This window comes from Prionailurus viverrinus, chromosome B2, assembly GCF_022837055.1.
Source record: "Prionailurus viverrinus isolate Anna chromosome B2, UM_Priviv_1.0, whole genome shotgun sequence".
NCBI classification, from domain to species: domain Eukaryota; kingdom Metazoa; phylum Chordata; class Mammalia; order Carnivora; family Felidae; genus Prionailurus; species Prionailurus viverrinus.
Window position 1 is genome coordinate 37,197,284 of NC_062565.1, and position 14,304 is coordinate 37,211,587.

Consider the following 14,304-nt stretch of genomic DNA (forward strand, 5'->3'; position numbering starts at 1 on the left):
TATGTCTCACTCTTAAGGAGGAACCATAACCATATGGGTTGAGAATGAAAAAAATGAAGAATCAGGAATAGCCAGTGTTCATTCCAATACTTTATATATTGTTTATACTCTTCATAAGAGAAAAGAAGAGGATACAATGAAGCAACTATAGCCACAGTGCTAGACACTAAATAAATACCTCTTGGTTGATCAATGGAATAGTCTATGTTGACAAAGATGTTCAAACTAGGCTCATTCATGTCACTACTACAACTCTCTGGCCAAATAAATTTTCTCTGGCAGTAGGGAAAGCAGCAATAAGAATGGGGCATATGTTAACATTCTGAGAGGTGCCAACCTACATTACCCATACTGCCCCAAATCAGGCACTATGCAATTGCTCTAAACTGAAAGAGGCCTCTAGGAGCCAACTCACGGATCTCTAGCTGATGAGCACAGGTCAGTGGAGCTAGAGAAGAAAACGTTCAGTCAAGTGAAGACTAAGGCAAAAAAAAATCTTAACTGAGTAAAAGCTAGAAAAAAGCACTTTCAATTTACCTCTCTTAGAACTATGTTAGAAGGAAGGAGGTGCAGTTGGAATGGAAAAATTGGAGGACTTTGGAAACTCCACCAGGGCCTGGAGTGCTGGTCACAGAATTTGTTCCAGGTGTCACTAGGAAATTGAAGTGGATAATAGAGCACCGCAGGACTTCTGTACCCACTTACTATGTCGCTGGAGGAAGGGGGAGCTGTAACCCATTGTGGAAATCAGGCTCTGTCCTACACAATGGCTGAGGAGATCCCCCCAATTATTGCAATCAATCAATGTAGATTTTCTTTCATGAAAATGAACAAGCAAAAGAAAATAGCTGAGATTTAGGGAGATTTAACAAGTTGAAATAAGAAAATCACATTGGGCAATTGCAGCAAATGGCTCCAATTAAGTAGAATCAATGCAGGAAATGGGAGAGATCTTTAATCTAAAATAAACATCTGAACCATGACATCTAAAATAAATATTGACCTTGTCATACGCAAAAATTAGTCAAGATAAATTATAAACATAAATTTGAAAGCTAAAAATGAAAAAAAAAACCAGATACACACGACAAATTGGATGAATCTCAAAAACACTGTGAGTGAACAAAAGCAACCCTAAATAAGTAATGTGAAAAATAAAACAAAACCTATAAATGAATCAGAACACAACATAGAGCTCTATTGATATCTTCTTAAGATACAAAACTCAGAAGCCATGAAAGAAAAAACTGACATATTTGACTACATAAAAACAATTTACCAATTTCCATATGTCAAAAATTACCATGAGCAAAATTAAAAAACGACTTTCTTGGAGAAAATATAATCAGCATATATAACAAAGAGTATCCATAATATGTAAAGATCTTCTTTACATCATTAAGAAATGGGCAACATTGAAAAAAAAATAGGCCAAGGATATGAACAATGTCATTCAAGGAAAGTACATGGAGATATTTGACCTGAGAGTGGGTGGGAGGGGGGTTTAGGAGGTCATGATATCTTCAAATATTTGATGGGATTTCATGTGAAATTAACTTGCAGTGTATGGCCCTAAATGGTAGAAGACCAGGTGGTGGCTGCAAGGAGAGAGATTTTTAATCTTGAAATCAGGATAATTTTCTCACAGAATCCCTTCTTCACACACACACAGATACAGAATGTACTGCATCCTGAAAGTACCCAATTTGAGGCTGGTATCTATCTACGAAACATGTTGTAACAGGAATTAAATTTCAAGAATTTTCATTCTTTAATTCTGTGATTCAAACTAGATAGACCTTCAGCCAGTTAAGAGAAATTTAAATTATGTCTAGTGTCCTCTATTTAAGGTGATGAGGAAGCTTGTGATAGGATTAGGAAAGAGTTCTACACAGAATGGTTAAAATTAAAAGCAAGTAACTTTCATGGAGTGAAGAAAGAACCTTCATGGGTCTGAAAAATCAACTATGTATTTTACTTCCTTTGTATTCTTAAAAATTCCATCACAATTTAAGTTATGTGAAGCTATAAACATAAAAAGTACAGAAAACAATATAACAAAGACCCCTGAAACTACCACTGAGATTAAATAGATTCTCATTTTACTTCAGATCTGTTTTATTTTCATGAAAGCCTCCAACCCATCCCTTTCCTTCCCTCTATGTTACCACTATCCTGATGTTTTTGTCTCTCATTCTCCTGAAAGTTTTACACTTTTATTGCATTTTCATATTTATAAGCTTTAAATTATATATATTAAAATTATATGTATACACTATGTATATATATAAATACAGAATATATATTTGTGATTAAGGTCTTTATACAATTGGTATTTATAATATCATTTCACAGTTTATGTTTTTTCTCATTTAGCATTCTCTTTCATCTATGTTGGTACAAATAAATTAAATCATTCACTTAACTACTGTCTGGTGTTCCTATCAGTTTATTATACACATTTTCAGACATTAAGATACATTTAAGTCATGTCTAATATCCTCTGTTTAAAGAGGTAGAGAGATTTGTTCATCCATTCCCTCAGAAAGACAGTTGTTTCTATTTTTAGAAATTCAGTTAATTTTTAGAATTCAGTTAATACCTTTGTTCAGATCTCCTTTGCACAGGTTCTAGAGTTTCTCAGTGGAATTGCTGACAGCAATAGCATATGGCTTTTTTTATTGGGTATTACATAGCCCTCCAAAAAGTGGTTATATTAACTTACTTCATTTTTATAGAAGCATATGAGTTCCCATTTCTTCAAATCTTTTGTTGCACTTGGATCATTAGATTTTTAATCTTTGTCAGTATGTTGGGTGTGGAATGATATCTTATTTTGTATTACTCTGATTTCTGTTGAGGTTGAATGTGTTCAATGGCTATTTAAGTTTTCTCTTTGTTGAATTGCCTGTTCACATCCTTCACCTAGTTTTATTTCAGATTGCTTGATGATATCTTACCAAGTTGCTGGAGTTTAAATAATATTTTCCATATGTTAACTTTGTTGGTCTCCATTGTGTCCTACATTTTCATTTGGTATGGTGTCTTTAGTCATGTGAAAGTTTTATATTTTAATGTAAACATATTAGTTACAAATTGTAATCCAGCTTCATTTTAGCTACCTCCAGTGGTAGGAACATTGTGCTTTTTGTATTTTATTTAAGAAACTCTTTTCTACTTAAATATTATGTAGATATTCTCCTGAGTTATTTATTTACCTTAAATATTAGTGAAATCTACAGAAATAAATGCCATAAAAGAAACAAATTGTTGTAAAATGAACACTCATGTAACCTTTGCACAAGTTAAGAAGCAGCATTACCAGCACCTAACAGCCCTCATGCATCCCTCTTCCCAATTTTAACTCCCTTTTCTTCCCCCAGTGGTAACCATTTTCTTGACAATTATGATATTTAGTTCCATGCTTTACTTCATCATTTTCCCCTCATCTCCTATGTTTTCTTTAAAAGTGTTGCCATTTTGTTTTTAATATTTAGGTTTGTAATCCATCTGGAATTAATTGTGTATGTGGAGTAGGAATCTAATTTTGTCTTTTTCCATATAGTTAGCCAATTGTCCCCAAAATAAGCTGTTTAGTTAATAGCCCATTGTTTCCTCCTGACAAATTTTTAATATCACTCTGTAATATATAAAGTTTCTAAATCCCTTTGTCTATCCCACTGGTCTACTTATTTGGGTTTTACACTCAGGTAATACTGCTTTCATTTCTGTAGTTTTTTTACTAAGTCAACATTTGTCATGACAAGTCACTTTATGTATTTTTCTTCAAAATTGCATTGGTTATTTCTGGTTAATTATTCTTCCAAATTAATTTTAAGACTAGCTTTTCAAGTATTCTGAAAAACTCTATTGATATTTTGATTGGTTTTCACTAAATGTATACATTAATTTAGAGAAAATTGTCACCTTTATATGGTTGAAGATTTCCATCCATGAACATGGTATTTCTCTCCATTTATTTAGGTCTTCTTTTGTATGCTGAAAGTAAGTTTTCTAATTTTATCCACAAAGATATTGTACATCTTTTGCTAATCTCTAGATATCTGATCATTGTTGTTGTTTGTTACAGCAAATACTATCTTCTTTTAGAAATTACATTTTCAGATTGCTATATGGCTTGTAAAGAAATGCTACTAATATTTCTATGTACATCCAGTAACCTTACTGAATTGTTCACTTTTACTTATTATAGAAGTTTGTCTTTAGATATTCTTGAATTTTAAAAATGTAGCCAAACATATCATCTTTGATTATGACAATTTTTTTTGAGAGAGAGAACACACAAGAAGGGCAGAAGGAGACAGAGAGAGAATCTTAAGCAGGCTCCACACCTAGTGCTGAGCCGGATGTGGGGTTCAATCTCATGACCATGAGATCGTGACCTGAGCCGAAATCAAGTCTGACATTCAACCAGCTGAGCCACCCAGGCACACTGCCACTATTGTTTTTGTTTTTTATTTTTTAATTTCCAATTCTTATGCCTTTTGGTTGCTTTTCTTGTTTGGAGACCTCCATTACCACGTTGAATAGTAGTGGGTGGTGTTAGTGGCAAATATTTCTTGTCCTTGGTTTTAAAGTGATATTTTCTAAAATTTCATCATTAAATATGAGGTTTGCTATAGATTTTTGGTAGATACTATTTATCATGTTAAAGAAGTTCCCTTTTGTTCTTAGTTTCCTAAGAGTTTTTCTTTTAATTTTTTTTTAATGTTTATTTTTGAGACAGAGAGAGACAGCACAAATGGGGGAGGGGTAGAGAGAGAGGGAGACAGAATCTGAATCAGGCTTCAGGCTCTGAACTGTCAGCACAGAGACTGACACAGGGCTCAAACTCACAAACCATGAGATCACGACCTGAGTAGAAGTCAGATGCTTAACTGACTAAGCCACCGAGGCATCCCAGTTTGCTGAGAGTTTTTAATATTCTTCAATTAAAATTTATAAAAATTTTTAGCTTCCTTTGAAAAGATACAAACAATGAGGTTTTACCAAAGAAGAAAATAACATTCTTAAATTCTGTGAATTTTTTTTTTTTTTTAATTGCAGGTACTTATTGAGAGTGAGCAGATGAGAAAGGAAGCTGATGACTCAGGTCCACTTACTGAATTGGAACACTGGAAACGCATGTCAGCCAAATTCAATTATATCATTGAACAGATTAAAGGACCAAGTTGTAAGGCTGTCATAAATGTGCTTAATGTTGCACACTCCAAACTATTAAAGGTAAAAGGCCTTTTATTTTAAAATTTGATATGCTTCAGAACAACCAACTAGAAAATTACCCTTCTTGAACTGCTTCTTCACATCATATACTGGAACCATGTGTTTAGAGGTTTTAAACGTTGAGTGAGGCTTTCTCATATTCCACAATTATTTCCCAAAGAGGAAAAGGAAGTATAGAAATGAAGACTTATTTCTCAATATTTTGTATATCAATTTTGACAATACTACTATGGAATGATTGGTATTTATTTTTAAGTTGTTTTTGAAATTGTTAATCAATAGAAGCTCATTGAGGTAAAGAACTACATAGAAAGTCAAAAACAAAAATGTGCTCTTGTTAGATAGCTCATGTCCACTAGTCCACAGTTTGGTTTGATTTTTTCTGGGTCCTTTTATTTTTCTGTATTCTTTCTTTAAAAAATTTATCTATATTTATCTATATCTGTATCTGTCTATCTAGATATATATCCTTTTCTCAAAGACCCCAAATAATGCAATGTTATAAATAACTAACCTAGAAAAGTCACTCCAGGTAGAAGCAAGTCCAGCTTAAGCCTACAGACAAAATGTTAATTACAAAAAGAATGAGTCTTTAGTTTTAGTAAATCATATAAGGTGTTTTAGTAAATCATTTAAGGTGATTAAGTAAATCATTTAAGTTTAGTAAAATCATTTAAGGTGTAATTAACAGACAAAATGTTAATTACAAAAAGAATGAGTCTTTAGTTTTAGTAAATCATTTAGTAAATCAGTTAAGGTGATAACTTTGTCTTAAATAATATAAGAAACAGATGTATCAATCACATTTCAGTATCAGCTACTTTAGTATATGTATGATTACGGAAGATAGCCTGAATTTCTTTTTTTTTAAATTTTTTTAATGTTTATATTAGAGAGAGAGAGAGAGAGAGAGAGAGAGAGAGAGAGAGAGAGAGACAGTGCACAAACGGGGGAAGGGCAGAGAGAGAGAGAGACAGGGAGACACAGAATCTGAAGCAGGCTCCAGGCTCTGAGCTGTCAGCACAGAGCCTGACGTGGGGCTCAAACTCATGAGCTGTGAGATCATGACCTGGGCTGCAGGCAGACGCTTAACCGACTGAGCCACCCAGGTGCCCCCTGAATTTCTTGATTAAAATTAAGTACAGTGATATATTTGGATGTTTCATGGAATTCTTATACATTTTTTCCCTTAGAATTGGCGTGATTTGGATGCAAGAATAACAGATACAGCAAATGAATCAAAAGATAATGTCAGATATTTGTACACTTTAGAAAAAGTGTGTCAACCTCTCTATAACTATGACCTAGTAAGTATGCTTTTTAAAGTGTACTTTTTTTTTTTTTCAACATTTATTTATTTTTGGGACAGAGAGAGACAGAGCATGAACGGGGGAGGGGCAGAGAGAGAAGGAGACAGAATCGGAAACAGGCTCCAGGCTCTGAGCCATCAGCCCAGAGCCCGATGCGGGGCTCGAACTCACGGACCGCGAGATCGTGACCTGGCTGAAGTCGGACGCTTAACCGACTGCGCCACCCAGGCGCCCCTAAAGTGTACTTTTAAAAATAACTCATTTTAAAATAACTTAATATATGTGTATTGGGAAATGTATACTGCAGAAAAATTATATAAAAGATATATTTTCCTGTTATACATCTATCATGAATTATAAACTTACTTATTATTCCAAACTACATTTAAATATTTGACATTATCATGAGTATAATCTCATTTGTGAATTAAACTAATTAATCCATTGCACATCACAAATTACCCCAGAACTGATTCACATAAAACACAGTTCCTATAAATCAAGAATCCAGGCATAGCATAGTTTGAGTGTCTCTGCCTCAGGGTGTCTCATGAACTTGTGGACAAACTATTAGCTGGGAATGTGGTCTCACTGGAAGTGGAGACTAAGAGTTGGAGGGTCCACTTCTAAGCTTGCTCATATGGTTGTTGGCAGGCCCCAGTTTCACACCAGATGAGTTTTTACATAGGGTAACTTGCTTCCCCTAGGGTGAATGATCCAGGAATGAGCAAGAGAGAGTGCCCAACCAGCATTACCCTGATATCAAAGCACTACAAAAAGAAATAGAAAGATATCCCATGTTCATGGATTGGAAGAATGAATATTGTTAAAATTTCCACACTACCCAAAGCCATCTATATATTCATACAATCCCTATCAAATTTCCAGTGACAGTTTTTGCAATAATGGAGAAAAATCCTGAAATTTATATTGTACGTACCTACAAAAGATGTCCACTAGTCAAAACAATCCTGAGAAAGAATAATAAAGCTAGAGACATTGCACTTCCTGATTTCAAGCTATACTGCAAAGCTAGAGTAACTAAAGCATTATGGTACTGGCATAAAAATAGACACATCAATCAGACAGAAACAAGAGAGATAAATTCTCACATATATGGTCAAAAATTTTTGACAAGGGAGCTAAGACTACTCAGTGAGGAAAGGATAGTCTCTTCAATAAATAGTATTGGGAAAACTGAATAATCATATGCAAAAGAATGAAATTAGACCCCTATCTTACATTGCTCACAAAATTTAACTTGAAATGGGTTAAAGACTTCATTGTAACACAAGAAACCATAAAACTCCTGGAAGAAAGAATGGGGAAAACACTTCTTGACATTGGTTTTAGGGATGATTTTTTGGATATTATATCAAATATGTATTATTATAATATATATTATTATATAATATATTATATAATATATTATATTATAATATATTATATATATGTTGATATATATATATATCTCAACAAAATGTAAAGGCAACCTATGGAATGGAAGAGAATATTTGCAAATCATATGTCAGATAAGGAATCAATGTTCAAAATATGTAAGAATTTATACAACTCAATAACAAAAGCAAACAATATAATGGAAAAAATGGGCAGGAACTGAAGAGACATTTTCCCAAAGAAGTCATCCCAATAACCAATGAGAACGTGAAAGGAAGCTCAACATCACTAATCATTAGGAAGTACAAATCAAAACCACAATGTAATATCACCTCATAGCTATTAGAATGGCTATCATCAAAAAAACAAGATAACAAGGATGTGGAGAAAAAAGAACCCTTGTCTACTGTTAGTGGGAATGTAAATTGATGCAGCCACTATGGAAAACAGTACGGAGACTCCTCAAAAGATTAAATAGAATTACCATATGATCCAGCAATTCCACTACTGGGTATCTTTTCAAAGTAAATGAAATAAGGATATCTGCACTCCCATGTTCATCACAGTATTACTTACTCATAATAACCAAGATATGGAAAAAACCTAGGTGTCTATCACTGGATAAGTGGATATATATATGAAAGATGGAAATCTTGCCATTTGTGACATGGGTGGGCCTTGAGGACATTATGTTAAATGAAGTAAGTACGACAGAGAAAGACAAACACTGTGTGATCTCACTTATATGTGGAATTTTAAAAAGCCAAACTCATGGTAACTAACTCATAGAACGTTAGTTGCCAGGGCTGGGAAGTGGGGGAAATGGAAAGATGTTGGTCAATGAGTATAAAATTCCAGTTATAAATCCATAAGTTTTGGGAACCTGATGTAGAGCATGGTACATTTTATCCTTTCTTTAGTAGAGAGGGCAAGTCAAGGAAACTAATATTTGTTGAGAACTTATGGCAGTGTTGCCCAACTTTGGCTGGGTGTTGCCTCTTTTGTGGATCACGTTTAGCCAGGAGAGTTCCCCAGGCAATTGTGTTTTTAAAGGTGTCCACAGTCTTGAAAACCCCTGGCCTTTTACTGTAGGCATTGTAATACATACTTTCCATGCATTTTCATTCTGTATGCAAAACAGTCCTCATTTTAAAAACAAAGAATAGAATTTGAGCATTTCTACAACTTTAAGTCATGAGACTGAATTTGAAATCTAGCACTCTGGCATTTTGCTTTGTTTTTGTTCCTGCTTCTCCATGCTGCTTCTTCAAGTTATTCTCTAAGTTAAAATGCTTTCAAAATAATTTATATTAGTGTCTGATACACATATTCATCATTCTCCATTCTGATTTTTGAAGACATAGTCAAAGCCTCCACATGCATGTTGCCATTGCCTATATGGTTTGGTTGGCCAAACTTTTTAGGGCAGGGTCAATGCTGGTTTCATCCTGGAGTCAGGGAAAGAGGATTTGGAGAAGATAGATATGTATAGGGGTGGTTCATACCCATTCCAAGATGGTTCCGTTAACCAAGGAGTTTAATGTAGGTGAGGAGGGAAAAATGTAGAGTTGAGAGCCTTGGTCAGGACAGTTCTTACGGCCATGCAGGAATCTATTCTCCACCAGGAAGCACCATGAGAGAGAATAGGAAGACTTCCAGGAGCAGTCTTGGAATTGATTCCATAAAGAGATGATGGGTTTTATTTACAGCTTATTTACACCTTTAGTACCAGCAACTGGACTTGTGCTGGGGACCTTTTAAAAATCCGTTTCACATTAGAACATGTTGCATCACTTTTTAGGTGTTTGTGTGCATATGATCATGAGTAAAACAAACCAAATTGGTAATAGAGAATTATGGCCATTACTTGGCTCACTCAGGAGCTCAGTGACTTGATTCCCCAGCTTTATAGCATGTGCAGTTAAAATCTATTTCTAAGAAAAATCAGAATTATCACATGTCACGTGCATTTGGGCTTACTCACAAGAGTTGAAGATTCAAATATTAAATAGACATATATTTAAAGTCTATTCTAGGAGGACTACCTGCAAGTAGATATTGATGAAACAAATGCAACAAAACAATTTTTGTCAAGTGTAGCGATGGATATAACTGATCATTATACTATTCTCTGTACTTTTCTATATTATTTAAAGCTCTTCATTATAAAAAATAAACTTGGAAGAAAGGTACAATGCTTTTTATTGTTATCAAGCTCTCTAGATTTTTAGGTGTACTAATTTCAACTTCTTGGTTCAAAAGACTTGTTTAAATTTATAGAATTTTCACATCTTTTAGTTCTGGTGTTCTTTTCATCCTAGTAATTTAAAAAATTTTATTCGATTGCTCTAGCCATGGATATACATTATTATTATTATTTTGTTGTTGTTGTTGTTGTTGTTATTGAGCTTTTTATATTCTCTGATGAAAGAATGTTTCAAACATTATCTTTGATATTAAAGAAGTACTAATAATACTGTCATATAATTGCTTCCCCCTCATATAGTCACTATCTTCGATGCATTCACTGTTCTTTTTATCCTCATTTTCTTTACTGTCATTAAAAGCAAACAGCAATTGCTTTGGTTTGTAACTCACAAACTAGTTTAGCTTGTAACTCACATTTGAGCAGGAAAAGTTCAGAGGACTCATGCTTCCATTTCTTGTTGATAAATTATATGAATTTTATGTTTAATGTTTCATTTTATTATCTTGCTATTGCACTTTCTGGGTATTGGCATATCTGTCGTGTATTTTACATATAAAGTGTCAAACACTGTGTACAGATAGGTAAGAACTATGTGCTCAAGGAGCTTCTCTAATAAATGATGTTTAAATTTAGATGAAGGTCATTTTCCTGATGGACCCATTTGGTGCCATCTCTGAGCCTTCTTCACTGGAGCTAGGGGCACTTTGTAGACTTGCTTTATTGAGAGTGGAAGGGACTCCTCCAAGGCTTATTTTCATTAGACTCTTTCTGATATACAGATAACACATATAATATGAATTCTGACATACAAGGTGACCTGCAAAGTAATGATGTTAATTTACATAAGCCACATACAATTGATTTAATTAAGCCATAGTTAACACCTGATGCCTAGGACATACAGTACACTATTCAGTAGTTATTTCTGGTTTTATTTTGTCATTATTAAAGAAATCTTTTATATATTCTGTTTTGTCCTAACAAAAGGCAAGCTCCTTGATGGTGGAACAGCCATTGACCTGTTCTTCCATCCTGATTTGTGTCACAGTTAAAAGCAGGGTCTCAAAATCTCAGGCACATAACTGTAGTTATGTAACAGCTGTGGGACAAGGTACTTAACTTCCCTGCTTCTATGTTTTCTCATCTGCACAATGGGAATAATCATAATACTTTATTTTTTAGGTTCTACGACACTTATCTTTCTCACATTTAACATCTCTGTACTCAGAGCACATCTTATAAGAGAGTCCAGTCTTAGGAATCATTGTGGATGTGACTGGACACCATCTTAGATTATTAGTTTTCCGATTGAGGTGTTTTTTTTTTTTTTTGTTTTGTTTTGTTTTGTTTTGTTTTGTTTTGTTTTGTTGGTAACATTGGTATGAATTTAGACTACGGTGAGTAAGTAACCAGCCTGTGGTACAAATCTTCAAGACAGTTTATTCTCCCACCATACCCAAGGAACAAGATTTGGACATGGAATCTTTGTTCCTGTCATTTTCTCCATGGCTCGTTTATTTCATGATTACCTTTACAGAGGGCATTTAGCCTGTTGGTGACTTAGTTTTACAGGAGAGTTAAAACTTCCCATATTGAGCATTGTTTTCCTTTCTTGCTAATGTGTAAAGAATTGGTGCCATCTCGTAATCAGTGATGTTTCAGATCTGATGATCAAATGTACCTTAAATGATCATTGTCAGCATAAATTAAGGTAGTATGTGAAGCTCTTTGCCTAGTGCCTGGCATATCGTAAGCATTCAATATACATTCGTGATGGTTTATGTCTCTCTTGTACTTGTTTCCCTTTGCTGAATGCTTTTCCACTTGTTTCACTGTTTTGCATGTATCTCTTCCACTCTGTTGTGACTGCCTCTAGAACTGTCCTTGTATTTGAATTTATATATTTGAATTTCTCCCAAATATCCTCCAAAACTGGTGGTAGTTAGTAGGTTTGCTGAAAGGTGAATTGAATTGCACAAGTGGAAATAGGTTTTAGTCTGATCTCTGTTTTAAACTAGATTTCTGGCCATAAGCAAGTCACTTTACCCTTGAAGATATCAAGTTTCTTCATCTTTAAATAGATTATCTTGAACTATTCATCCTAAAATCATTTTCACCTCTTAAATTTTATTTTTAAACAAACTTTTAAGGTTAGATGTACAGATAAGTTACAATGACAGTACAGAATCGTCTTCAAGTTTCTCCCGTTAACACCTTGCATTTTCTTGGTACATTTGTCAAAACTGATATTCTTTTTCTGTTCCAAGATCCAGTCTGGGACACTACATTGCATTTAGTAAAATTTGACTTTAAGATCAAAGTTTCAGCCTTATTTTATGCATGTTTAGAGTTTTGAATTTTATAGAATATTGTTTATTAAAAATATAAATTTATGACGGACTTCCCTTAATATATTTCAATTTTAGGTTTCCATGGCACATGGAATACAAAATTTGATTAATGCCATCAGAATGATTCATGGTGTGTCACGGTATTATAATACCTCAGAGAGAATGACCTCGTTGTTTATCAAAGTAAGTTTCCAAGGAAGATATCACACATGTCACCCTGTAAAAAAGTTAATAATACTTTCCCTTGGGTCCAGAGAAGGGAACTGGGAAGTTTGGGTGCCTCTCCGAGTTATGGATTTTAATACTTCCAGTGGACAAGAAATGAAAGGTGTTGAGTGGTTAGTTGTACTTAACTGAAGGTGTACCCTCTTTTTGTTAGAGGTAAGCCCTCAGGTCTTTTGTTTAAATGTAGCTGGTGCTTTTCTAATTTATTCTGTTCAGATAGTTTCCTCAGGACCTAAGAATTGTGTCCACTATTAACAATGTGTCTTTAGCCTCTCCCGGTGGCCCTGTAGTTTGTGTAAAATCTTCCTCTGATGACATATGGTTCATCACTTAAGTAACTTGAAAAATCATCCACGAAACACATGAATAGAATTTCTTTGTGATTCAAGCAGAACATAAATATATAAAGTAACAGTCACATTTCTTTTAACAAGCAAATGAATAGATTTAATCATCATCTATTTCCCAAACAAGGCAAGAAGTTTAGGATTTTTCCCCATCCCTTGTCTCTCTCTTTCTTGTTATGTATGTCCCATGCTGAGATTTCTCATTTTATATTTTTGTTAATATTAAAAAAAATTTTTTTTAGCATTTATTTATTATTGAGAGACAGACACAGAGTGTGAGCAGGGGAGGGGCAGAGAGAAGGGGAGACACAGAATCTGAAGCAGGCTCCAGGCTCTGAGCTGTCAGCATAGAGCCCGATGCGGGGCTGGAACCCATGAACCGTGAGATGATGACCTGAGCTGAAGTCGGTTGCCTAACCAACTGAGCCACCCAGGCGCCCCTATTTTTGTTAATATTTTTAAACTATTTTGCCTAATATTTTGTTAACATTTTGAATCCACATGTATTCCGACTAAAATCTAAGCATTGCTAGTTTCTTTGATCACCTCTGTTTGGTGATTTCCATATCTTCCTCCATCTTGGATTCATTATTTCTTTGGGTGAAAAGTATTCTCAAATGGTTCTTTCAGAGAGAGAGTCTGTGTGTGGTGAACCTCCTGAATTCCTGCATGTGTGAAAATAGCTTCATTTTGTCCTGCCACTCAAATGTTAGTTTGCCTGGGATTCCAATTTCAACATAATTTTCTTCTGGAAACTTGAAAATGTTGTCTCCTATCCAGGACTGTTCATGAGAAAGTAGATGCTAATCTGATTATTTTTCCTTTGTAGGCAACCTTATTCTTTCAAGAAGCTTTTAGGATTTTTTTCTCTATCCTTGAACTTCTAAAATTTCAAAGTGATGTGTTTCTTTTTACATTTATCTTGTTCTATATTTGCTGTATTATTTCAATCCAAAGACTTTTGTCTCCATTCCTGAGAAATTTCCTTGTTTTGATTTTGACTATTCCTTACCTACCTGTTCAATTTATTTTCTCCCCTTGAATCTAACTTCCATTTCTCTTAATTTTTTTTGTCACTTTCTGTCCTTTGACCTTTCAGCTCACTCATTTGCTCTTCATTTATGTCCCAGTTGCCAGTCAGTTCATCAATAAATTTTTTTTATTTTGATAATAAAAATTTCAACTTCCAAGTTCTCTAGTTGTTTTCTTTTCGTGATGCA

The 14,304-nt window shown here is 34.3% G+C and overlaps 1 protein-coding gene across 1 annotated transcript in view; it reads left to right on the top strand.

Annotated features, from left to right (window-relative positions):
• Positions 1 to 14,304, top strand: part of DNAH8 (dynein axonemal heavy chain 8) — a 338,484-nt gene that overhangs the window by 34,634 nt on the left and 289,546 nt on the right. The window contains exons 9-11 of the mRNA XM_047860389.1: positions 5,068 to 5,244; positions 6,438 to 6,551; positions 12,588 to 12,695. Of these exons, the coding sequence (XP_047716345.1) occupies positions 5,068 to 5,244; positions 6,438 to 6,551; positions 12,588 to 12,695 (399 nt within the window). The remainder of the gene's footprint in view (positions 1 to 5,067; positions 5,245 to 6,437; positions 6,552 to 12,587; positions 12,696 to 14,304) is intronic.